The sequence below is a fragment of the Coptis chinensis genome, chromosome 7 (assembly GCF_015680905.1).
Source record: "Coptis chinensis isolate HL-2020 chromosome 7, ASM1568090v1, whole genome shotgun sequence".
Classification (NCBI taxonomy): Eukaryota; Viridiplantae; Streptophyta; class Magnoliopsida; order Ranunculales; family Ranunculaceae; genus Coptis; species Coptis chinensis.
Genome location: NC_141462.1, coordinates 57,850,157 through 57,877,800, shown reverse-complemented (window position 1 = coordinate 57,877,800; position 27,644 = coordinate 57,850,157). Strand labels below are relative to the sequence as shown.

The 27,644-nt window shown below is 42.1% G+C and overlaps 1 protein-coding gene across 2 annotated transcripts; it reads right to left on the bottom strand.

Moving 5' to 3' along the window:
• Positions 1-1,658: 1,658 nt before the first annotated feature.
• On the bottom strand, positions 1,659-27,603 carry RAD51B (DNA repair (Rad51) family protein). 2 transcript variants are annotated; one of them, XM_086572545.1, is made up of 12 exons: positions 27,291-27,603; positions 27,102-27,215; positions 26,889-27,029; positions 26,707-26,810; positions 26,564-26,627; positions 26,406-26,461; positions 26,153-26,233; positions 21,572-21,631; positions 21,383-21,471; positions 21,195-21,314; positions 17,260-17,403; positions 1,659-2,059 (listed from the first exon to the last, which is right to left on the bottom strand). In XM_086572545.1, exons 1-12 carry the CDS (start codon positions 27,372-27,374, stop codon positions 2,019-2,021), a joined length of 1,098 nt encoding a protein of 365 aa, XP_086428671.1. In that variant the 5' UTR covers positions 27,375-27,603; the 3' UTR covers positions 1,659-2,018. The 2 variants fall into 2 exon arrangements, with proteins under 2 accessions (XP_086428671.1, XP_086428672.1); XM_086572546.1 differs by having other exon boundaries at positions 26,707-26,798; positions 27,291-27,512.
• Between the last annotated feature and the right edge of the window lie 41 nt (positions 27,604-27,644).

Here is a 27,644-nt window from a genome sequence, read left to right as displayed (position 1 = left end):
ATGGATGACGTGGTATACCGAATAACTAAGGGAACAATGTTGTCAAGCTCCAACAGAGTAGTCCTAGCGTCTTGGAGAACCAAGATGCACTCTTCCTCAGCAGCATGAGTTCACCCAGGGTTGTGCTAGGGAAGGTCCAAGGGACCTCTGTGATGATTGGGGGGAAGAATTGTATATTTGTTGCTAAAATCTCTTTACCTGACAAATGCAACAATTGGATGTGTACCGCAATGGTGTAGTACAAGTTCAGGTATACACAAACTTAGAAATGCATTAAGCTAGTCTTTATGGTAGGGGTCTATGTGGGCTAAACGTATACCATTACAATCTGAACCGCGCGGATGGTGGACACTTCACTGAAAAGTGACGAAAAGTCATATGAATTGGCTACCTCAAAGCTCAGTGCTATGCAGAGATGAAAATCAGATAAAATGAAAGGGTTAGTTAGTGTTACACCCCCACCCCCCCCCCCCCCCCCATGGCCAATTAGAGTCTCCTCCCCAAATACACACAAAAAAAAGACCGTGTTTTTTTTGTGTGTATTTGGGGGGGAGACCCTAACTTCCCCATCTAGTAGGGGGGAATCCTAATTGGCTCATCTAGTGGGGGGGAGGTAATACTAGTTAACCCTAAAATGAAATTCTGAACATTTTTAGGCATTGGAATTCTTCTCCCTTCGGAAACTCTTCCCTACAGCAAAGCACATTCTTTTCAATTGGAACTTCATGCTTGGATTGTTCGTTGTCCCACAAAGTTTTAATTTATTTCTGAAACCCTTCACTATAATCAGTCACCACACTTGATTACTATAGCTTTTAATTCCTGTGTTCATACGCATGTATCTATGAACCATGCGTCTAATTATTTTAGGAGTAAGGTTCACTATGTACTGTCTAGCTGTACTGTCAGATTATTTTGAAGTACTTGAGTAATATGTAAGAACAATTGCAACAGAGAAGGATATAGGAATAGGGAAGATCAGAAACTCCACGATTGTTTGAGGCGTGCAGATAACACTATCCTTAAGGAGCATGTATCAGGTCTCTTGGTAAATTAACTCCAAGATACAACACACCATAGAATTCTGCCATCCAAAGAATTCTCAAAGCACCCTAGTGAAAGTTGTATTCATGAATGAGCAATTGAGCATGGGAGGAAGAGGGAGAGAGATGATAAGAACAATATATACTTTCCTCTGTTACATGTTTTCTTTATATAAAGTTTTCAGTTGTTGCCCGCAGGGTATGTATCTATGAAAGGACACACCTCTTCATTGACACCCTTTGAATGTACCCAACGGTTCTCTATGATATGTGTCTGTTTCTCACATTCATTTGAAAGAACACAGCAGTTAATATGTATATAAACTGTAAGTGCAATTGTTCTGCTCATACATGGATGTGATCAGGTGCTCTAAAATAATACATTGGACAAGATCCAATGCATCCAAGTACTACAAATTGGTCATGATCACTCGTCTAAATCACGACACATCCACAAAGAGGCAACAGTTGACATAGTGTGTGATCATAAACCTCTATGTTGTTCTCAAGTAGTCTAACTAATATATAGGTTCTCAAAGTATAATACAACCTCACCAACATAATAAACATAAGGGGTTGCCAAACCACCTTCCTCTACACAGAAGAACAAGAACAAGAACCAGAAAATAATAATAACAACAGCAAATAAGCAATCTGCTGTGGCTATACTGTTTATTGTAGCATTAGGTATGACAAGTCTTTTCTCTTCAAAGAATTGTACATATTGAATGGGTTGAACATTAGGAAGCAAAAAACCCACAAATGTGGTGTAAAAAAAAGCACGAAATACGTTTTATATCAAACTAAGAAAAAGCATGAACATATGTTAAACCAAGATACGTTTTACAGCCGTGATGTAATAGAAACTAAATACAATCATTTTTTTATCACCCTCATTCCCTCTTTTCTCTCCTTCAAAGAGATATTTTGGCGATCCTCAAGTTATCAAGAGATCATACCTTTCCAAATCAATTGCTAAAGTCGTTCCCTGTTCAAATCAACAACATCACTGTAGCCTGCAATTTACAACAATGAATAAAAAACTACTCCTTGTGATAAGCAAAGAAGCTATAGTTACTAAATGATGATTAAAACTGAAGAACCAAGTACTCCGAGAAAACTGTTAGAAAAAGTACGGCCCTAAATGGCTTTTTCTGCAATGGCACGAACAATAGGTCATACACATTAATTGATTCCAACAACCTTCTACTACGCTCATAGGGAGTCATCAAGTGGCTGATAGACCAGAAAAGTATCATTGTGGCAATGCTATTAGTAGAATTCGGTGCATGATATTTTGTCTGAACAGAAGTTAGGGTACCATTTCCTTTTTTATTTGTGTGTGATAGGTAACAAATATTTGGAAAGTAATAACTTATGATGATTCTAGGCTTCGTCAACCTTGCTATTCAACGAATAACACAATTTGACACCAAAATAACATCTAAAACATTTCTCTAAAACACACCACACAAAAAATGCTATCTGTAGTGGCAGGATGTATCAATGGAATAGGAATGGTGAATTGGGCCGAATCAGCGTAACATCTAAGTCCGCGATCCACCGATCGAAGCCGACAAATGGGGTGTGATGTCACGGAAACCCTACACATGGAGCTGAGCTAAGAGGACCGCGAGATGGAGGGACAGGTGGAGGGCCATGATGGATGGAAAGAAAGGTATAAAGGGTAATAGTGGGTGAGAGAGGAGGGGAGGCGGATTCATTAACCTAGAGAGGGAGAGACCTAAAGAGAGGGAGAGAGTGAGAAGACTGAGAGAAGGAATAGTGCTTAAGGGTTAGGGAAGAGGCTAATAAGAATAAGAGGGTTGTAACATTTGGCGCCGTCTGTGGGGACGCGTAGAAATGGCACCAAAGAAGGCGGCGGGTAGGCCCTGAAAGATAAGGGTCCCAGAACAGATGCCGGAAGCGGTGGTAGAAAGAAGGGAAGGACGAGAGGAGGGGAAGAGCGTAAGAGGAGGCGGCTTACGCGGGAAGAGATTGAAAGGTCGAGGGAGGAAAAATGTCGGATTTCGAGAAGCGAGAAGGAGGATGGAGGAGGAGACCGAGGAAGAAATAGGGAGGAAGCGAGAGAATGAAAAGGCGAGGAGGGCGGGGGGAACAAGGACCAACCCGGTGGATAATCCGGTGACCGGGTTAACGGGTGAACAAGTGCAACAAATGATTAACAAAGGACCGAAAGTGGCTTAATCTACAAAGAAACGAGGGTCCAAACAGTAGCGGCCGCCTAAGTGGTGGCGGGTCGAACCGCGAACCCACTTGCAGATCGCGATATGGACTTGAGGTACCAAAGCGCTTTAACCGGCCGAGATTCGAGAGATATGATGGAACGGGGACCCAGCCAGATCACATCCATCATTTTAGGCGGCAGATGCCTCTTTGGCAAAGGCGAGGTACGATGGTTTCGCGGTGCATGATGTTCCGGCCCGATCTTAAGGGTGGGGCTTCCGATTGGTACTACCGGTTGCCTTCAAGAGCATAACCAATTTTCAAGAGTTAAAGCAGGCGTTTGTTGACCACTTTATACATCGAAGAGGAGGGTGGTGGACATCGCGGCCCTATTTAACGTCGACGAGAGATCCCAGAATCGGTCGAGAGTACAATGTCGCCTCAAAGGCGCGAGACCCTAAAGGTAGAGAATTTGGATGAGAGGACGGCGGTAATAGCATTCAAAGGGGATCGCGACTGAACGGCAGATTCATCACGGTCATGGCGAAGAACGAGATAGCAACACCGCACGAAGTTATATCCGGGGTAGAAAAGTATATAAGATATGAAGACACCATGCAGAAGGAGTCGAAGAAAGGAGCCAAGACAGTATCGGCGGTAGAGAAAGGGGGTGAACGCAGAAAGACCGAGGGAAATAGCCGAGGCGGGGAGAGGTACCGCGGACAGTCCTCGAGGCCGGAAAGAGGAAGGGAGAGATAGCGGAGAAACACAGGGAGCGGAAGCCATACCGCGAGGTGGAACATGTCCCGTTGGTGAAACCGTTAAGTGAGATACTACTGCTGATTAAGAATGTGCAAAGATATGAAGGGCCGCGAACCATTCCGGCCGAAATGCCCAACAAGCCATACTGTGAATATTACCAAGAGCTTAAATCACGAAACCAATGATTGTTATGCCTTGAAATGGTTAGTCCGAGATTAATAGAAGGGGATGCCGAGGGAATTCGTTGGGGAAAACCTAAACCGGGGCCCTGCCGGGGGGACTAATATTGGGAACCATAAATGTTATCTTCTTCGGGAGAAGTCACGAGTCACAATGCCCACGGGATAAGGTCGAAGGACGGCGAAAGTATCCAAAGCAGTCAACGAGTCCCCAGGCGGGCGAGAGATACTGAGCGATTCAATGAGCGGGGAGGAGAAAATCACATTCTCCAAGGCGACTTCGAGGCGTGGATACGCCACACGAGGATCGTTGGTTATTACTGATGGCGATGGGCAATTATGTGGTCAAAAGTGGTCCCGACGATAGGCGGCGGTAGGCCGCGGATTTGCTATTCGAGGAGGAGCTCTTGAGGAGATGGGGATCAACCTGTGGCAACCGAGGCCTCCGCGGACAAATCTGTATGGATTCAATGGGAGTGAATGAGCCTATGGGGAACTTGGCGCCGAAGAATAACGGGCCCGTGGATGTTGTTCTCAAGGTTCATGGTGGTCGACTCCAATTCCCAATACAACGCAATCTTGGGAAGGAGATGGATACACGAGATGAGGGCGGTGCCATCGACTTACTATCAAGTTATCCGATTCCCCACACCAACGGGAACATATGAGGTCCGCGGAGATCGGTGGCATCTAAGAACGATCCACCGTAATACAATCAAGAGGATGTCCCGCGGACCGTAAGAGGAGTCGGCGAAAGCACTAGGAAAGAGGCGGATAAAGAATTACAAGCCGGGGCCGTGGAGGAAGGAGGAGAGGTCGAGGAGGATCCCAAGACTTTAGATGAGATAGAGATAGTAAACTTGGGAGAGGGCGAAGAGGAAAAGTTCACATCGATAGTGGTCGAGGCTTACGTAAGAATGGAAGGGTAGGTTGGTCCAATGCTTGGTGAGAAAGCGAGACGCTTTCGCGTGGGGATAAAGGATGTCATTTGGGTTAGATCCGAGTTCGTGATCATTGCTTGCACATGGGGAGGACGCGAAGCCCGGTGAGACGAAGATGAGAAGCATGAGGCCCAAATATGCGAATGAACGAAAGGAGGTTCATGCGAGGCTAAAAGGGCGCGGGGATAATAAGTGGAGGTGGAGTTCACGTGACCGGTTGTCAATGTGGTCGCGATTCAGAAGAAAAATGGAAAGGTACGGATGTGTGTGGACTTCACGGACGTAAATTCAAAATGTCCGAAGGACAGTTATCCAATGCCGCGAGTGGATGAGTTGGTAGACAGGACGGCGGGGTTCAGCTTCTTCTCGTTTATGGATGCAACTATGGGGTACAATCAGGTGGCAATGTATGGGCCTGATCAAGAAAAAACGGCCTTCATAGTGGAGGGGGGCACATACTGCTATACTATAATGCCATTTGGATTAAAAAATGCTTGGGCCACCTTCTAGCGCTTGGGAGAGAATATGTTTGAGGGCAAGATCCGAAAAGGCATTGAGGTATACATCGATGATATGGTGGAGAAGAGTATGTCAGAACAGGAGCACTTGGAAGGGTTGGAGGAGACATTTCAGATACTACGAACACACAACTTGAAACTCAACCCCGAGAAGTGCACATTTGGAGTCACCACAGGGAAATTTCTAGGGTATATTGTGACACAGTGAGGAATAGAGGCCAACCCAGAGCAGATAAGATCGTTAGTGGAGATGCCATCACCAAAGACAGTGAAGGAGGTGCAGCGGTTGGATGGAAGGGTCGCGGCTCTCAACAGGTTCATATCAAAATCATCCGACAAATGTAGGCCGCTGTACAGACTATTGAGAAACACCACAGACTTCAGATGGACGGCAGAATGTGAGCAGGCGTTTCAGGGGCTTAAAAGGTATTTAGAGGGTATGCCGCTGTTGTCGCGCCCAAGAGGGAGAAAAATTGTATTTGTACACGGGGTCCGACATTATGCAAATTTCGGTCCTCGCTCGAATAGTGGATAAGATAGAAATGCCAATATACTTCCGAGTAAAGACGTTGTTGGATGCGTAAAACCGATCTGATCGGGTGGAGAAATATACCGCCTTGATATTTTCAACCCGAAGTCGAAGCCCTATTTGAAGCCCACGCAGTTGATCGTGGTCACTTAATTTGCCTCCGAAAGGGGCCAGAGCAGAGAAGTCGGGAAGAATGTTGAAACGGGCCGTGATGTTAAGTTATTTATGACATCCAATATCATGTGAGAACGGCGGAGAATGTTTCGCTCAGCAAATGGCGAATTCTTGGCGAGTTTCCCCGCAGAGGATCCTACATGGGGGAGGAGATGGTTTTGGAACCGAAAAGAGAAGAGGAGCTGGATAGCGAACCTACGGGACTAAGCTAAACGGTTGGAGAAGTGTTTGCGGGACGGTCACCAACGGATCTTGCCGGGCCGAATTGGTGTAGTATTGGTCACGCCAGACAACAACAGGGTAGAGCTGACAATGAAATTGGGTTTCGCGGCCTCCAACAACGAAGTGGAGTATGAGGCGGTAATCGCCGGCATGAGAATGGCAGAAGGCCTGGGGGTGAAGGAACTCAATTGTGATAATCTCGACTCAATTTGGTAGTGTGCCAGGCGAATGGAGAGTTCACGGCGAGGTGCCCCAGGATGGCGAGATATTTGGGAGTCCCGCTGGCGGGCGCCGGGTTCGCAAAAATCCGCTTTGTACATTTGAATCGTGGGGAGAATCGCCACGCCAGACGCTTCTGGCAGATGTGGCGGCGGCCATGCCGTGGTCCGAGGAAAGGACCTCAAAGTGAAGAAGTTGGACAAGCCGAAAGGTCGAGAAAGCATGGGGAGTGATGAACACCGCCGGAGGGTGACGATGGATGGATGGTGCCAATCAAGCGGTTTTTGAAGGGGTGAGGGATGTGTCCCGAGAAAGATGAAAGTCGAAACGGACATCACGAAAATACATGTCAGTGGGAGGGGAATTATATCGGAGGAATTTCAATGGACCGTTGTTGAGATGCTTCAATAAACCGACTCAAGAGGTGCTCAAACGAGTTGCGACAAGGGGGATCGGGGGGAGCCACTCCGGCAGCGTAACAACGGTAGGGTGTGTTGCTAACACAAGGTTACTTCGGCCTCACATGAAAAGAGACGCCGTGGAATTGGCCAAAAATGTGAGAAGTGTCGAGGTTTTCTCGGTTGATATTGGCCCCAGCAGAGCGGCCGACGACAGTGGTTCAGCCCGCGGGCCGTTTGCGATGTGGGCCCTTGACATAGTAATGGGGTCGCCGCCCATGGCTCGCGGTAAAAGGAGATTCTTATTGGCGCATTGCACTATTTTACAAAGTGGATCGGGCAAAGGCTATTGGCAGTGAAAGAGGTGCAAGTGATCAAGTTCTTGTGGGAAAACATCATATGCCGTTTTGGGTGCCCTATACTATCATCATGCGGATAATGGAACCCCAGTTCACGGGATCGCGGTTAAGAATTTTCGCAAACATATCACATCAAACGGGGTTCTCGGCCCCTACAACCCCCGGTGGAAACGGGCAAGCCGGAATCCTCTAACAAAACCATACTTAACAATCTCAAGAGGAAACCGGAGGGCAAGAAGGGACTTGGGGGGCGATTTAACTAAATCGGGTGCTTTGGGGTTTATCGGACAACCCACCGGACCTCGACCAAAGAAACCCTTTACATCATTGGCATGGAGTAGAGGCCGCGGATACCAACGGAAATGGTGGCAAAGAACCACTAGGACCCGCTACCAGAAATGATGGGTCAAACTAGGGCATCCCGCCGAGACATGAATCTAAAGGTAAGAGAGGAGACACGACTGGCGTCAAACCGGAAGAATATCGCCGCCGCAGAAAAGCGATCAACAAAAATCGGAGAGTGAGGAAATTTGTGGGGGGAGACAAGGTGCTTAGCGAAAGTGACACCCGGCACCAAGAAGAAGGCCGAGGGGAAATTGGGTCCCACATGGGAAGCGGCCATACGTGGTGGTCGAGGTGGGGGAACAGCACCTACGGTGTTACAAACCGTGGAGGTAGGTAAATGGTGGATAGCCGTGGAATGTAAGGTTCTTTGAAAAATTTCACGAAGTAGATGTAATGGAAGAAACCGGGAATGGCGTGAGCTATCTGCATACATATATAAAATCAGAAGCACTTTGAAGTTAAATATTATTGCATGAGTTTTCATTGCCCTCGAGTGAAGGGAAGGGAGGGGCGAGCCCTCCAAGGACGAGAGGTCCACACTTTAGTGGGGCAAAACGAGTTGCCTCTCAAGAAAGATGAAGTTCCCCACGGTGCGGGGTGAGAGGAGTTGCCCCGGACCTATGTGGGATAGAGGCGAACGGAAGCAAAGAGGCTTCCGGTAGACCGCAGCGAGTGCCCGCCAGAGGAGAGAGTGGCGGAGGCCCCGATCCGGGCGTGGGACAAGCAAATCAAGTATTCCCCAACCATGGGGATAAATACACTAATAGGTCCCGTTATTCTTTGGGTTCATACACGAAAAGAGTATCAATAGAAACAATCCAGACAAACAAACATAACATAATATAAACATCCCAACTAGAGGGGGTGAAAAGACAACAAAAGATAGCAAAAATAGTGTGACAAAGTAGCATCAAAGGAAGCCTAGCCAGGGCATAAACAAGCTATTTTCAAGCCAGAAGCACTTTCACCGGATCACGGACTCGGCTCTCGCTATAATTTCATCCGCCGCTTCATCTATCGCCCGGAGACCAACTCGCAAGATCTTGCATGACAGAGGGAGAGGACGGGAAACCTGAAGACCTCGGGTAGGGGAGCAAGCGGCGGGGGGCTTCGGGAAGGAGAGACGACCTTCTTTGGTGGCGGTCAAATTCCTCCCGACGACCTTCGCCACCCTCTTTTCGGCTTGGCCCGAAAGTCGTTCCGAGCTCGCCCATATCGGCCTCGTGTTGGTTCAGAGAGCCGATACCTCCTCCCCGATGCTTCGGGAGAGGGCGCCCAGAGCGGCGGCGTCTTCACTTGAGTGGTCTCGCTACCGATTACTCAGCGGTCATTAACCTTGTCCATGTAGCAAAGTCGGGCGGCCTCTGCAGCTCTAAGCTCATCTTGGGCCCTGAGCTTGTCCATGTCCGCGGCCGATTTATCCTTTTCCAACTGGGCGACCTCCTCCTTGTTTCATCGATCGATCCCTACCGGCACCAAATAGGCGCGGATCATGAAGCGAGATATCCAAACTCATCCGGGGAAAGTGGAATGGGAGTTAGAATACTTCGAGAGAAAAGAAGAAGAGATACTTGAGTGAAAAGAGGTGGTTACCTTCTCCCAGCCAGTGTAGAACGAAGTCCGGTGAGACTCAAAGGTGCCACCCTCAGCGTATGCCATGTCCTTGGGGAGATGAGACCCAAAGAATAGGGAGAAAGCCACTACCGGATTTTCCAAGGCAGAGTCGTTGATGTTTAGATGGCGGTTGTGAAGTTTGAAAGCGGGGCAGAATAGAGGAACGGGTCCAGCGGCCCCCTTCTTAGTCCGGGGCACCACCTCTTTTCCCAGTCACCGCATCCGGGAAGCGCAGTGGTGGAGAGGCGTTTTGTAGGCTGGGGACCCTCTTCTTGAGCCGAGGCCGTGGACGTTTGGAGGCTTGGGGAGGAGAGGAGTGAGCAGCGGCAAGGGGGGCAGTAATGGGGACGACATCCTCGTCCGAGTCGCTGTCGAAGAGTTTGCGTTTGTTAGCACCCATGTCTGAATCTTGAAAGGCGGTGGAAGGGGAATGAGAGGATGAGTATTTATCTTCCCAAGTGGTCAGGGATCGGTAAGGAGTAGGGGCTGCGGAGGGAGAAGGGTTCTTGCGAACAGGCTTGGGACGGAGTGGGGGCTTAGTGGTATGACGTTTTCCCTTAGGGGGTGGATTGTCACGTGGCTTTCGTTCTTTGGGTGGAGGAGGACGGAAAAATGGGGCGCAGTATTTTCCTATGGATTTCAATTCCGGATCGGCCAATAGGGGAGTGGCGGTGGCAGGGTCAATCCCAAGTATCACGGCTTGAGCAGGTCCCAGGTCGCGGATCTTCTGGAAGGTGGTGGAGGAAATGTGGTCGTAAGGTCGCGATTTTGAAGTGGGGCCATCCCGAAAAAGAGAGCCGTCAAGTCGGTTGAGAAACCGGAAGATATACATCAAGGGAGGTAGATAAAGAGAGACTCACCACTAGGAAGAAAAGGCAAGTGGTTAAGATTGATTCGGATGGAAGAGATGCGGAGAGGAAGTTGCTCGAGATATAAAGAGGGTAGTGGTGGTGCCACGGTTTTGTCGGAGGAAGTGACATGAAGAATAAAATGGCGCTTTTTAGGACGGACACAAAAAGAGTGATAGTCGACACTGACATCCTTGGTGCTCTTTTTAATGAAGAAGTGAGCGGTCATGTCGCGAACCGTTATCTTGGGTACTTCGGAACGGTTGTAGTGGTTCACGGCATACATGACCCTCCAGAAGTTGTCGATGCCTTGGCAAAGGGGGATGTTAAAGTGATTGCACACCTCGACATCGAGACGGGTGAGGGGCAAACGCAGCGGCAACAATAACTGGTCTACCGTGGCCCAAGGCACCCCGGCCCGTAGGGAACTAGATGTGGGAAATGAAGTTAGGTCGTACATGCTCTAGGATGACGTCGTGGGTATCCCATAAACCGCTTTTAACAAAGTTAGGTCTACGACTAATCGTGGTGGGGCGGGGAGGGCAAAAGCTTGCCCGTGAGGTTGAAGGGTCTCTGGTCCGGTCGGGGAGAGGGTGGGAAGCACGGCTACGGACCGGAAAGAGAAAGAGGTGGTGGATCTCGAGCCGACATCGTAGTGAGTGGAATGGATAACAATCCATCAACAAAGGAGAAGCGAAGGGAAAAAATGAACAGAACTTAATGCCAAGGACAAAGGAGAAATGCGCAATATAGCAATTAAACGGAGCTAGAGAGAAGAGGAGACCAACCCGAGGTAAGAGGAAAGCAAGGAGCAAGAATTTCCGCAGAAGAAACCGGGAGAAGACGGTAACCGTGAGAGCGACCGGTCCGGAAAACAAGAAGAAAGGTAGAAGGAGAGGTTGAGAGGGAACCGAAAGGCAAGAGAAAAGCTAGGTGAGAGAGGAAAAATCGAGCGGGTTTTTATAAGAGGAGGGGTAAAAGGGTAATTTGAGGGGAGTGAAATCGAGGGGACACCAAAAGGAACCGCCCAATGATGGACACGTGGATGCACAAGAAACGAAGGTCGGTTTGTAATCACATGGAAAATCGTGAATCCAAAGAATGAAAGGAAGACGGGCGCTACGGTTGGAAAGGTGAATGTGGAGAACTCTCGACTCCCAACCGATATACTATCTATCGAGGAGTCGAGAGGGGGCATCAGAAGTGGCGGGGATGTATCAACGGAATAGGAATGGTGAATTGGGCGAATCGGGCCAGAACATCTAAGTCCGCGATCCACCGATCGATCGAGCCGATGGGGGTCGTGACGAAACCCTACACATGGAGCTAAGAGGACCGCGAGATGGAGGGACAGGTGGAGGGCCATGATGGATGGAAAGAAAGGTGTAAAGGGTAATAGTGGGTGAGAGAGGAGGGGAGGCGGATTCATTAACCTAGAGAGGGAGAGACCTAAAGAGAGGGAGAGAGTGAGAAGACTGAGAGAAGGAATAGTGCTTAAGGGTTAGGGAAGAGGCTAATAAGAATAAGAGGGTTGTAACACTATCCATACTCAATTATCCTTATCACCATAAGCATACATCTCAATTTATGATCTAAACAATATGGAAAACAGAAACCTAACTAAAATCCATTATAATAATAGTAGAAACACGTAGATTTGACAAAAGATAGCCTAAGTAACCTAAAGATATAATTTAAACCTGTTGAGATTGATTGTCCGACGATAAGAGTTTAAAGCCTAGTGTAATAGTATACAAGTTTCCTGAGATTGATTGCCCCAAACTTGAAGATGTTACAAGAGCAGTCTATTTCAGTATTTGGCCAAGAGCAGTCTAATGGACTCTCAATCCACTTCACCCACTATATTCCTAAGTTATATTGACACGGCTACGTGCATCCGTACCCGATACGGAGAAATACCAAAAGTTGAGGTATATCACATATAATGTGTTGTGTGTCGTGTCTGACACGAATTAGTATTGAAATATGGTGTGTCCATGTAACATAGCTAAATTCAAAGTCTACGTGTTAGGCTCAAGGCACACCACACGTGAGAGGGCGTGTTGGGATTGATCGTCCCACATCACAGTGGGAGTTTAAAGCCTAGCACATTTGTACGTAAGTTCATGGGGCCACTGTACTGTACTCACTGTTAATCGGTTTTGAGTTGGATGCTCCAAAGTTCAAGAACACCTTTCTAGATTGCATCTCTCCCTGGGTTGAAAAGAGTTTATCATCGAATGAGCATCATCTTCGAACCTTCAATTTTCACAATGACACCAACAATTCTTGAATGATTACTTGCTTGAGAAAGTATGGGGGCTGGTCTTCTTTTGAGCCAAAATAAACTGAACGAATTACGACGTCTATCGCTGGTCACATGCCAGTCCACGAAAACCAAGTAGAAGATCACCAACATCCATATAAACTACACTACCAAACCTTGCCCGAGTACTCCCCAAGTATATTATAGAGGCAAAACATCATCTCTCAGTAACCGTAGTCGTTGTGCTACCATAAATCCAAGTAAAGTCATACGGCTGAGAATTTGTGACTATTAAATGCAAGGTTTTTAACAGCAGATGAAACCAAATTTTCAGAACTATCTGGATAAATTACTAAACAAACATTCTACCCCCAACCAGTGTGGAATACGTTGTTTCTTTAAGATTCAATTGGCTTCATAGGAAAAGGCACATCAAAATATTCAATCATATGCATGGGAACACCAGAATCGGCATAATGTTCGGAAAACATTTTTTATCTCTGTTGTTTTACGCCTTCCTTCAATACCACATAGTCACCCCTCAGCTACTAATCTTGGCTCTGTAGCGAATTTCATGCATTCAAATCCACAATGACCATAGAAACCACATCTTTTACATGTCCCTTTGAAGCTAATCTTTTATTCTTTACTGAACTCTCATTGTTTTTCTCTTCTCTTTTGGACAGGTGGTGCATTCTCCTTACTAACATCAATTGGCTTCTCACTATTCGACTCCATAACCTCTTTAAGGTTTTGCACGAGTAGTAGCCATGTAGATAAAAGAAAAGAGATGGCTAGTTCTTCAACATTGTTAAATAAAGTGGGTATACTGGATTCTTGTTTGGACAAAAAGGGTAGATGAAATATAAAAAGATATTGCAACACAGAAAAATTGACCAAGATTACAAGAGCCGGAGTATACGAGGGGCAGAGAAAATTCCGCAGACAGGAAGAGGACAAAGTGACGAACGAGGCGAAAAAAAAATTAGGGGTGCAGTATTTACACCCCACTTTATGGGGGATTGGCACCCATTTGGTAAAAGGGTAGAAAAAAATTGGTTATTCCACCTATGTCCTTCAATATAGGTTTACACCCAACATGCACGGTAGCGAAGTGCCATTAGTTCCCACATTCTACAGCAGTGAGGTGCTGTGAGTTCCCACATGCCACGTCAGTGAGGTGCCAGGGGAGCAAAGCAAATCACGGTAGAGCTTTGCCGCGAAGGACTTTATCATTAATTTTTTGTTTCCCTTCAAATTTTGAACATCCACAGCATAGGGATACCATGATATCCCAAAGTCCACAACAGAGGGGTATCGTGATGTCTCCAAAACTACGGTAACACACTGCCGCGAGCATATGAGTACTTGGCTGCAGTGAGAAGCGAGGGGTGTACAACAGGCATATATACTTAGTGGAGGGGTGTACATCAGTTTATATGATTAATGGAAGGGTTCCAATACCAGATTACCTGCTAAAGGGGTGCCAATCCCATAAAGCGGGGCGTAAAAACTGCCGCCCAAAATATAAAAGAAAGAGGATTGTAATACAGTTTTTTGTTGGGGTTGGAGGCTATGGAAAGGAGAGATGGCTAGCAGTGGCTGCTGGTCTTTCTGCTAAGTAACGTGGACACTTCATATTTGCAAACAAATCCATGTTCGACGCAGGGAAACATTGTGCACACCATTTCAAAGTGGGGTTTCTTCTATACCCTAAAAGACGGAAAACAATTTATTAACATAATTACAACTCCATGATATCCCACTTTTATACTTATTTATTTGTAAAGAGCTGTTTCTTTGGGTATTGAGCCCAAGATTTAATTGTGTAACTAAAGAATAGTAACTTTTTTAATCTGTGGCCCCTATGATGCACAGATACGGGGTACGAGTACCGACACGGATACGGGGTAAGATATGGTTATTTTATGTAATTAATATTATTTTTATTTATTAAAAATAGAGCTTAAAATTAAAACTGTATGTTGATTTTTAATACTAGACCTTTGTTGAATGGGCCTTAAAATCTGTAATTGTAGATCTGTTGTACAGGCCTTAATTCTTTGTAATGGGCTTGAAAGGCTTACTAAAACAGGTGAGCTCAATATAATCTGGTCACGTGGTCATCATGATGTTCCACTTTGAACACGTATCTCTTAAGTCTTATCTTCACCTAACACATACAAGCTGTTTTTTCCGAAGACTGCGCAAGTAAAAATCAGCAAGTCCGGATCTTCTTCTTGCAGATCTGTAGATTAAAGCACCAGTTAAACTGCAACTTCGTCTTCTTTCAACCTTTGTTTTCTCTGCCTTTTCTTCTCCATTTTTTTTTAAACTTTTAAACTGTTGGGACTTCAGTTGGGTGAGGTTTCATCAACTGCTGAACTGTATCGATGCTGTATCTTTTACCAGTATCGGTATCATATCGGTGTCCAACCAGTACAACGGCAAAAGTGTCATATCCGTGCATCATAGTGTGGCCCTGTGTCCTACGAAATATAGGTCTCGTCACGGACACCCTGTATCTGTGTCAATTCGACTTAGATACCCGTATCTGTGTCAATTCGACTTAATATTTCTGACTTCCAGTATGGTGGCTGCAGCAACAGCAAGCATTGGAGAACAAGTTCTGATTTCTTGCTCTCTCTTGTCTGTGTCAAATTGGGTACTATTCAAGTGAGTGAATTGGTATCTGACTATAATGGTGTCTTCTCAGAGTCGCACCTTCTCATGGAAACTAATTGATGTCATCTCTCCACAGGCCATTCAAGTGTTGGACGGCATCATGCTTAACTAAATCCTAATTGGTGATGATAAACCATTTAGACACCACTGAATGATTCATCAACAGTTCAAAAGATTGAAACTAAATTTATCGAAGAGTCCAACAAGTATTCATTTTCCTTTGTACTCGTCTTATGAGATCATCGTCCAGGAGTTACTAACATAAGAAGATATGATTTTGTACGTAGATTTTAGGGTTTGACAACCTTGTTCCCTTAGGGTTTGACAACTTTGTTCCTCGGGAGGAACACAAATTTTAAGACAGAACTCACGGAGAAAACTATAACCCAAGGTCTACAACTCAATTCATAATCTAAGTCAACTTTAAATTAAGCCTAACGTAAAATCTATTCTAATGAATATAGAGATATGAAATTCGTAATTTAAAATACCACAAAATTAGAAATAGCCCAAATAATCAAAAGTATAACTTAAACTCTAATTCTAAAAGAAAAAATAGCCAAAGTGGGTAACGTACTTTTCCGAAAAATTCAATTCGCATAATATACTTTTTTCCTCGTCAATTTGGGTAACATACTTAATAAATTCGTCAATCCAGGTAATCTGTTAACTTGCCGTTCAAATCAAAATCAGCCATTATCTAATATAAACAAATTCCTTAATTCAAAAGTTTTTTCCAATAAAGAAAAATGTTGACGAGAAAAATGTCAATCCAGGTAAATGTTGACGAGAAAAATGTTTTTTCCATATGTGGTGGCCTGAATATGTATATGTGTCCAACATTTTTCTTTTTTGGAAAAAAACTTTTGAATTAACGGTTGATTTGAATGGCAAGTTAACAGATTACCTGGATTGACGAATTTAATAAGTACGTTACCCAAATTGACAAGAAAAAAAGTACGTTACCCAAATTGAATTTTTCGGGAAAGCACGTTACCCACTTTGGCTATTTTTTCTTCTAAAAATCCTAATCATAATGAAAATAACAACAAATTTGAGACTGAAAATAAAGATTGTACACCCTAGGATGCATCAAAGAGTATCTATACAATTGTTTGAAATCACTTTCGCGTTTATGTGATTTTAATGGAGAAAAACAAATGATACCTTTTGTTCCTTACAAACTGAAAATTAGTGTGCATTTTATAGAAAAAGTAACCTTCATAAATGCTCTTACATAGACACATCCCTCGAAGTAGAAACAATTTCCTAAAATTGCCCTGAGGTGAATGAAGCCCCCCTTGAAAGTGGTATGTCTGGCTCAAACTACCCACGATGTGATCCAACAGGACACTCTGTTTAAGATTCGACAATGCAAAATTGCTCACAAAATCAAGGGAATTTTATTCAGCACAAACAGAGAGTCAGAGACAAGCCAAAGGCCTACAACTCAATTTTGTTCTAGGACAACTTCGAAAATAGATTATTCAGAACCTTTATAGTAAATTTGTCTGAATCTAGTACGATCTATTCAGAACCTTTGTAGTCAATTTGTGGATATTTCTTTTACTCATGTATATAGGGAGACTAATGGGCTTGCTGACCATTTAGCTTCTCTCTATACTAACAATGAGGATAGGTTAGTTTTTTTTATCCCTCCGTTGGATGTTGTTTTTGGAAATTTTGTAGATGCGGAGATCAACGATAGAATGTACTCTAGGAGGGTTCAAAATTAATACAAGTGAGGGTCTGCCTAACCCTAGCTTAACTTTAAAAAAAAAAAATCTTCGAAAATAGAAACCTAAGCTAAAAGTGGTTCTAATGAAAATAAAAACATGAAATTCGTACTAAAAAATGGTCTATAAAAGAAATAGCATAAATAACTCAAAATATTATATAAACATAATGCTACATATATAACACTCAGTTTAGGGGTAACATTAGGGGTTATAAACCCTAGACTGAAGTACCTTGACAATGAATTGCGTTTATTTCTGCCCCTTCTACTTCTGTTCCATCATCGCTTAATAAGGAAATCCCTGATGAAGTAACAATGAAAGGAAATGCAATAGGTGGAGATATTGGAGATTTAGCCACCTTGATGTATCTCTGACCTGCAAAAGGAACATCATCGACCATATTGAATACCACTCTACATGCCTCTATGGAAGAGTTGCATTGGAAAGAAAAAGTGGGGGTGTTGTATAGTGCTGTTTCGTATAAACTCCACACAATTGTGAGTACATATATTAGGAACAGTCTGACAACTTAATTAGAGCACCAACTCTAAATGGTTTTAAGTCTGTGTGCTATAATCTATGTGTTTTCAAATCAATCTAAAAGGTAAAAAAGTTCAACATGCTGAAAATAACAGCATTAGTATGAAAAATATCTGCTTATTTTCTTATAACCTTGAAAATACTTCCACATCTCGCATTCACACCCACGGCCCATCACAGACTCTTATGCTCTTATCAAGTTGACATTTTCTTCCATCCCCACAGAGGCACAGACATGGCAATGGAGTACCAAGGTGAAAGTATATATACTGTTTCAAGCGGTATGTTCATTTATGCTTCTATAAAGTTAGGTGTCTAATATACTTTTGTAAGCATGTCGTATAAGCTTACACAATGCAAATTTCGGGAGCGTGGGAGTATTCATTACATGTCTTAGATATCTTTTTAATTTAATAAATTTTATTTAGAAAAAGTATTGAGTGGCTCAGTTTTACAACAATAGTCAGTTGTAATGGGCACATAAAATTATTGACGAAGCACCTAGGAGCCGAATCAAGTACTATCTAATTGACAAAGAAACTTGGTATATTGCTGCAGTGTCAAAATGTGAGTTTCAATATGTGTATGTGCACAAGTATATTAAAACAACCGACTCACTAGGAAAAGCAAAAGCTTATGTGTACATGTTAAAGATATGAGGCCAGGAGTTGTTAGAAGGAAAACTCTCTCGAGGCATCGGTTAAATTGCCAGTTTCTCCATAAGCTCAAACTTGTGGAGATGGCGAATTCTATGAATATAGAGGGGAACACCCTGGAAATAAACAAAGATGGGCACTTCTTTTGTTGTTTTGTGCAATTGCACATGTCATGACTTGAACCCGAGACCCCTCACAAACCTGAGCCCCGATACCATGTCAAATTGCCAATTTCTCCATAAATTTGAACTCGTGGAGGGGGGAAATTCTATGAATATAAAGAGGAGGCTTGGTTAGGGGTGTAAAAACGGCCCTCAAGCCCTCGGCCCGCCCGACCCGACCCGGCCCATAGACAAAAAAAGCCCTCAATTTTAAGCCCGCATGCAATTTGAAGGCAGGGCCGGCCCGACCCTCATGTTTTGAGGGGAGGGTAAGGGCCTAGATATGGAAACATGAGGGCAGCCCTCAACCCGACCCTCTAAAGCCCTCACAAAGCCCGTATTAAGGCACTCATTGATATTTAGATTTTCTAAACAAAATTACGTATAATACCCTTAGTTGTACGTATAATGTCTTTGATGGAGGTTCTCTCTCTTGTAATGAATATATTATTAGAATATGTGAATATATTCTATAGGATACAGCTGTATTATATGGAGATATCTCTATCCTATAGAATATATTCATATATTCTATTGTATATGTTAATGAAGTTTGATAGGTTTTCAAGAATTTTTGTAATGAATATGTTAATCGGTTAATGAAATCGATAAAACCAAATATGTTAATGAAGTCTAAACAAGTTGTATTCAAGAGTTTTGAATAATTGACAAGTTATGCAGTCGCCCAAAGACCGGCCCTCGGGCCGGCGCCCACGATTTTTCTAAAGTGGGGTGAGGGCAAAGTGCGTATGGTCATAATTCAAGTGTTGGCCCTCACAGGCCCGACCCTCATAGCATAAGGGGGCTGGCCCGGCCCAGCCCATTTTACACCCCTAGGCTTGGTAACAGAAATAGGTGGGACACACCTAGAAATGGGTGTAATAATCTCAACAATATCCTATCTTTTTAACAACTAGTAGATATTCCTTGTATTTTCATGAGACCAAGGTCTAACTAACATTAACCCCATATTCTAAGAATTTAAATGCAACTTGTATGGCACCTAATTCTGCCCAAACCAGTGCCAAATCAGTATCAACTCCGAAATCTTGAATGATTCACCAAGGCATGAAAACATTGAGAGAAAAGGATTTCATCCTTTATCAAATATATACTTGTTACAAGATGAAAAAATCACGAAATGAACTACAACTAGGGGTGGAACTCGGGCGGGTTGGGTCGGGTTGAGGCCTAACCCGAGCCCAACCCGAGTTTCAAATGCTTCAATCCGAGCCCGGGACCAAGCCCTAATCGGTCTTTAAATTTTCAACCCAAACTCAACTCGGGTTGGTCGGGTTGAGTCGGGTTGGTCAAGTTTCTCGGGTTTCAATGTTAAACAATGAAGAACTTAATGCCTTTTCACTGTTAAATAAATAAATTAAGAGATAAATAACACCGAAATTCAATATTCTAATTAAATCAAAGGGATTTGATTATTTGGGGATTTGATTATTTGAAAGGGAAACTAGCCTAATTGATTCAATTATTTTCTTTAAAATTGATATTCTCAACCTTATTTTTGACAAGACTAAATCCTTATAAGGAAACAATATAACATAATAGAATGAATGAAATATATACGTACATATATGCAAACGGGCTTGGGTTTTTCGGTTATTTGATATTCTAACCCAAGCCCAACCCGAAATTGAGTCGGGCTTTGATTTTACAAGACCAAGCTCGGACCAGCCCAACCCAAAATTGAGTCGGGTTTTGATTTTACAAGACCAAGCTCAGGCCACAGATCTGAGATGTTAGCTCAGGACCAACAAAAGTCGGGTTTTAGCCCATCGGGCTTGGGCTAACCCGACCCAAGTTCCACCCCTAACTACAACTTCAAAGACAAGAATACAACTACCTAATCATTCTAAGATATAGATACAACTCCCGAGACACTACACGAACCAAAGTGAAATAAAAACTTGGGATAGGCTTCACCCATTAGAAGAAAGGTCTTTGGTTGCAACACTCCCCCACAAAATTGGTACCAAAGAAGGGACGAGTTTGGAAGACCGAAGAGTAACTATAACAATGCTGCTTGACAAGGCTTTTGGTGTTGATATCACTGTACTAACAAGTTAATCTAGTGGATAGGACAAACAGTATGCTATGACTGCCAGAAAAAAATACTCACAAGACAAAGTGATAATCAAGTTCGATATGCTTCAAGCAAACATGGAAGACAGGAAGTGGCACTAAGATTGTAAGAGAACTAAAGAGTGGGAGATATGAAGTTCCAAAAGGAGGTGCTGAATACATATATTTTCAGACTTTCAGCATGAGCTAGACAGCAATACAGAGATATAGTAAATTGTTTCTTAGCAATCCGAGAAACAAAATTGGACCTAGGAAAAATACAGTATCCAGTAGCAGTATGATGAGTATCAGGACCAACCAAACCAACATCAAAGATGGCAACAAGAGGAAGAGGGCGAGAAAGTAACCTTTCTGTTTTGAAGAGAAGTAGGTATTATAGGAAATTAACGTTTCTGTTTTGAAGAAAGGTATGTATTATAGGAATGAGAGACGTGTTTCTACTTATATGGTTATATTTGAATTGAGAACCGTGACTAAAATATTCGTGGGCAACAGATAAACCATAGCAGTGCTTCTTTAACTCTTTCTTAGAATGTGGACCAGGACATTTACTCTTTTCATACAACTGCATTATAATTGTTTAGATTAAGACAATACGAAATCTATTGATCGAAATAGGACACTCCAATATATTTTCCAGATAATGCTCTTCTAATTCCTTTCAAGCTAACAGATCAACTATATTAAAAAATCAATGTATTTTGACTTCTACCTGAAGAAGCTTCAAGAACAAGGCGAATGGTTACAGCATGAGCCCAGTGGATACCTAAAGCAGCTACCAGATGTAACTCAAGGCCTCCAGTATCTTTAACATTTTCATGCCTGTTCTGCACTGTTCACTATGAACTCTCAAATGAATATTTTGAACTGAAACTCGCACAAATCAACCATCCAACACACCTTGGAAGGAATACACTGCATCACCAGAACTCTGAGATCGTACTTGATTGGTCACTACTATAGGAATTCGAGAAAATTCTGCAAGGGACCTGATAATGGTAAAAAATAAGGAAGAACTACAGGACATAAAGAACTTCATAAAAAAATAAAAACAAACAAAACCCACAGTGACAAAGACGATAATCTTACTTTAGAAAAGAAATGTGCCAACCCAGTGAATTCTGTTTTGGAGCATCTTTCTCATATTCCCTGAAAACATTTTACAGGTGGATCATTGCATGACATTTAGCCATTTAGGTGAACACCATAACCAACTTAACAAAACGAAGGCTACCTTCGATAAAAGTGAATTCATATTTATTCATTCTGAGAAGTGCAACAATTATTTTATTCAGGGGCAATCTTTTTATTTTTGTTATATTTTTTTTTGTTTTTGTTTTGTGAAAGGTAAAAGATAAACAGTGAAAGAAAGTTAGAAACAAGTGAAATGTTACATCAAGGAGACAATGGTAGCTAACTCTACAAATCACCAAAACAAACGCCCAAAACCCCAGCAACCCAAACCAAGAAAGCAAAAGATCAAGATACACATCCAAAGGACAGAAGACCTAAAAACCCAGAGTAACACAAACACCCCCCCCCCCAATCCTCTTCACCTTAATGAGGACAATGGGCAATCCAATGTTTGCTACCACATTCATATTTATAGACCTCACTAATGAATCACCTATTGGTAGGGGTGCCAATTGACAATGGGTACCCCTTTACCGGAACCGCAAGAAAAATTAAGGTTCTGGCTCCCTTTTTTTTTAGAATCGAATCCGAATATTTATTAACCGATGAGTTCCCACAAGAATATCAAGTTTTGAGAAAATTATCAAAAGTATATATAACTGCAAGTGAAAACTTAATTTAATATGTGATTGATTGTAAAAGGGTAAAAGAGTTTAAGCCTACTCAAAATATTTGAGTTACAGGATGCATATCCTTCTATTTTTCGTGCTATTAAGTGTATACCGTACTAACTAGCTAAATACTTTTTACTGAACTTGCAATATGAGGTCTGACAATCGATCAAGAGCTCTTTACTTTCAAGTTACTCAATTGTTAGTTCACTTCACCCGCCATAGGTTCCTATTCCACCTCACTGTTAACTCTTGTCCATTCCATATACCTAAAACCATAGTCCATTCCATTCCATTAACTTTGTAAGACCTCTTTACTTTGAACTAAGCGATGACATCTTTGTAGTGGACTTGCAGTCTTTTCAGTAGTATTTAACTTTGCTATGTACCTAGACTGCTTAAAAATAAAGAATATACAAAGTTATCATTTATAATTTCTAAAATTCTATTTTGTTAATGTAATACGTAGTTTCCGTGGTATTTAACATGTTAACTAGTTTTAAAGTATAGCTAACAACCTTAAAAGTGAATTTTCTTCTTATACAATTAAATGAAACAATCATATTATATCAATGTTGGAAAAGTGACACGTCCGGCGAGTCTTTTTAGTGTTTTTGGTACACAATATCATAATAAATACAATAAAAAAGTGTTTGAGTGAAGAACCGGAACCGGTGGGTACCTGCTGGTTCCACGTAAGGTTCCACAATTTTAAGAACCAGACCGAGAACTGCTAGGAACTGGAACCACAAAATTAAATGGTTCTTGGTTCATACTTCTTCACTAGGAATCGGACCATTGACACCCCTACCTATTGAAAGCCATTTTAAGTTATTATGCATCGTATCATGCCGTGTGCACCCAAGAAAAAGAGCATATTTTGCACAATATATAAAATTTTGTTATGTGGTCTTACTCTATAGAGAGGCTGGGCCAAGCCAAAACAATGTAGCTTCACGTGTAGAACACTTTTTACTTAGCATATTGCCCTCACACAGTTTCTGCATAATAATGACCATGCAATATAATAAACATTCAAAATGCTGATAACTTGGTGTGTACATGTTTAGATCCGGCCTGAATTTGCGTTACTTGGAAAGCACTATACAATATATTCCTAATTAACATAGTTTCCTTTATCCATATAAAATTTCGTCCATTTTTTTTTAATCTTCTTGATTTGTGAGCACAATAAGTTTGTTTTGGGGCAAACAGTTAGAAACTATGAAGCTTACCATTCCAAGCGAACATGGAAGCTGCTATAGTGACAATGGTTTGAAACCACAATCCACTTTGTGGGCTTTCAGACATAACCTCAAGTGGAAAAAAACAATTTACAGATACACATCGACACACACAGGCACATAGACATGGCAAGCTGTCACCCACACATCTACACAGAAGACTAACTCAAGTAACTCGTGAACGTGTGCATGGCGGCACGCACACCTACAGGTAAAATTCATCTACAACCTAAATATTCATTTTAATCTTTCTTAGCTGCAAAACATCAAATATCATATTGTAATAAACTAGTTAAGTTATAAACTTGTGATGTAGAATGAGATGGTGTATATGCATACATTAAATTAAATGAAAAGCATAAGACTAATAGCTCAAAACATAATCATGCACCACGTAACCACTCCCACGAGAGAGCAAGCATCTGAAATGGAAGATTATGCCATGTCCTGCCACACTGCCTACACCAAAATAAAGAATTCCTTTGATGCCAACATCAAATGCGGAATGTCTGAAGCCTGGGACTCGAAATAGGTGATTCCTCTCTAACCAGATGCCTTACCAAATTGAAATGGGCATGATATTACAGATTAAAGGTAGACCTAAGAGAAGGATTTTGAATGAAGGAAATAATTCATAGTTTATACAGATATCGAGCAAAAAGGGATAGAAACAGACCCACAAACTCACTTGAAGTGTGACACATGACCAAAAGTTGAGTATGATTTGAGAAGTATAAAGATAGATTCAGAAAAATTGACACACTAAGTGAAAACAGATATCTTGGAGCGTGCTTTTGCCATATAATAGCCAGTGATGTAAGATGTGGAAGATTAGGAATTGAATGACTGGAAATTTGCATATTCTCCAGCTAGTTCTGCAGAGATGAAGAACAGATGTTGTCCAGCAATGTAGCCGAAAAAGTTCGCTTCTCATATTTGAAAATCTACCGAATATCAAGCGTTGAAGATGCAATCTCATTTCCACCAACAATAATGCTTGTAATATTTTCCGACCTGGTATACAAACGTTCAAAGTCCCTACCAAGAGATCTCCCACAGGTGGGAAGAGCACCCCAAATCGAGCCCTATTCCCCCTGACAACATTGTAGGGAAATATGTTTCCTTGAATCTTACGCCTCTCTCATGACCCCTTTCCAAACTAAGAAATCGTCATATACGACTTCCACCATAGAGGGTGTTAAGCATTATTAGTGTCTTCAAATCTATATATCTCATACTCAAACCTCCACAACCATCAGGTCTTCTAAGCCCAATCCACATGGTGATAATGGTTGCCTTCCTCTAGATCCCCCTAAAGAAAATCACTCATGGTGGCATCAAGCCTATCAGCATCACTCATAAAGCCCGAAACAAGGACAAAGAATTAAACTGACTGATGGGCATGTCCTAAGATCTCCTCACTCGTAATACTCCTTATAAACAAATATTGTTGTAATCATTAACCGGAGAAACTGAAATGAAACATAGGGGAGTGATTGGAAGTGCAGTGGGTCACATACCCACATAGTTACCATAAATGATAAATCTAATAAGTGCAAAATTCTAACAGCTCATTTCAATTGGATGCTATGCATGGGGAGGATTTGCAACGTGAATCAGCTCCTAGGACACTAAATTTAAACATATATATCAATCTAACCAACATTCTACACCTTACTATCTGACTATTTGTCTTTTTGCAAGGTCAATTTTCAAAAATGCTTCAAAGCTAGCCAAAGGCTCTAAGATACCTCACTGAAGAGCAAGCAACATGGGCTTGTCAGGAAATTGCTGGCAAGATTTTCGGTTCAAGCTCACGTCTGGGTCTGACTGTCTGAGTCCTAGGTAGTGCTAGACGTGGTGGTGGCCTATGTCATGTGTATGCGTATAGCGCTGTGTCGACATGGACGCGGAGAACAGGCTGATTTGGCATTTTATGGCCCTCAAGACCACATATCGGTGTTCAACCCTTGTTCTCTGTAAAGCAGGTGCGAGATGATTTGGACTTTTGCCATGTTGGATAATACTATTTTCAAGTATCTACACACACACACACTATGGTCACGTGTCTCTTTATCATGATACTTGCTCTCATCTGCAATAACCATGTCCATGGCCTTACAAACTGAATAACCCATGTAAGTACAAGCTCCTCCCAGGGAGTGCAATCTTCGCAGATGGAATTATTTGGAAGACAATACATCATCATCCTACAACTATGAAAAACTAATTTCACATTCGTTGCTATGGTAGAAGCTAACTGAGTGTTAAACTGGGGTTCAGAGACTGATCAAACGTTCCTCCCCGCCCTCCCTCTGATACAATTTAATATTAATTATCAAATATAAATGCATAGTACTCCCTCGTGTTCCTGGTTTTGTCATATTCAAGTATATCAAAACAGACGTATTACACAGCAATGAAATCGGAAGAAACAACCACTCCAAGCCGTGGACCTCAGATTTACCTTAATAGAGCTCAAACCAATGCAAGCAACATTTCTTTTATGCAATGAAATACTTACTGTTAGTAATGTAGAAAAAAATAAAAAAATTACATGCCAATCACCAGACTAAATGGTTATGATAGCAAAATGTCTAATATAAGTAATATATACTTACCCTGAAACAAGGCTCGCAACACTGTCAACAATGAGCAACTTAACCTGATGCTGAAGAACTGATAGCTGGATTTGTTGCAAGCTGCTTCCAAATTGCAGGGAAGAATGCATACGTATTAGTTATATAGTTTAGGAAACACGACAGTAAGTCATGAAGATAAAAGGGGCAGATCCCCAGAATCATGTTCTGTTAATCCAAGTGTGATAGAAACACTAAGTTATAGTAATAACAGTCCATCATACAGACTTGATACCTCTCAGTGAACTCGGAGAGTGATGCAGGCCGTAAAACTAAAATCCTACCAGCCATCTGAAAAGTAAACACAACAGCGATAATGAACATATATATATATATATATATATATTGTATATCAACAAACATTAAAAATCTAAAAAAGGTTATCTTACAAACCTCCTCTGCCATTCCATCCAAGTGAAATATCTCAGGAAAACTTTTTATTCCAATCTCAATCATCCTATACAAAACAAAAGAAAAAGTAAACAACCGCCAGTAAAAAGTAATAATAATGTCTACGTGTGTCACGTCACCAATACCTTTTTGAACTAAACTTAGCTTCAGTATCAATGTATATTACTCTTCCACTTAAACCTCCGTAACTAACTGGCAATGCAGCCAATAAAGCAAGCTTTAAACAAAACTGCCAAGTCATTCAAACATAATTCTTCTTAATAAAATATGAATATACACAAAATATATTCTTAATAAACAAACATACTTGAGTTTTGCCAATTCCAGCGGGTCCAACTAACTCAGTCAACACACCAAAAGGTATTCCACCACATAAACATTTATCCAGCCCACTTAAACCCGTAGCCAGATGTTCACTGCCAACTCGCTCTTCCATCAGTGACTGTGCCTATAATATAATAAAAAAAGGTAGTTATAATAATTATTACAGCTAACACAATAGAGATAAAATTATAATTACCGTTTGATAGGGTGGGCACGTGACTTCAGTGATGCGGGAAATAGCGGAGGTTATTTGTGAGAGCTCCACGTCTAATAATTCCATTAGCTCAAATTCGGTTAAAGATAAAGCGTCCTGATATGGGGAAGAGATTAAATGGTTAATAGTAACATTTTTAATATAATTTGAAATGAAATTTTGGTGTTTTACCTTGGCGGTTAGAATGTTTCGAGCTGCAAATAGGTTGGATATGGGTTTGGGTAGACCCATTTCTGTAATCAGTTTGTTTGCCATCTTTTTTCTCTCTCTCTCTTAATTGTAATAAGTTTTTATAAATAGACACTATTAGATAACTGCAAGACAGTAGGAGCGTGAGCGGAGGTAGAGAAGAGAGAGGGAGAGATGAAGGGAGAAGAAAAGTGAAGGAAAGAGATTGAGACTGTGTAAATCACTCTTAAATTGTGAGAACAGTTTGGAAAAGAGGTTAGAAGTGAAGACGGATAAATAAGAAAAGAATATGAGTACGGATAGACACATAAGAGAGTGACACATGAAGTGATTTTT

What these genes read in the sequence shown, in the direction of transcription:
- RAD51B (XM_086572545.1), bottom strand. Translation starts at nt 27,374, where the DNA reads ATGGCAAACAAACTGATTACAGAAATGGGTCTACCCAAACCCATATCC. An exon ending in CTGGAATTGGCAAAACTCAA is followed by an intron (nt 26,811 to 26,888) that starts GTATGTTTGTTT and finishes ATGACTTGGCAG; the next exon opens with TTTTGTTTAAAGCTTGCTTT. An exon ending in GCTAAGTTTAGTTCAAAAAG is followed by an intron (nt 26,628 to 26,706) that starts GTATTGGTGACG and finishes TGTTTTGTATAG; the next exon opens with GATGATTGAGATTGGAATAA.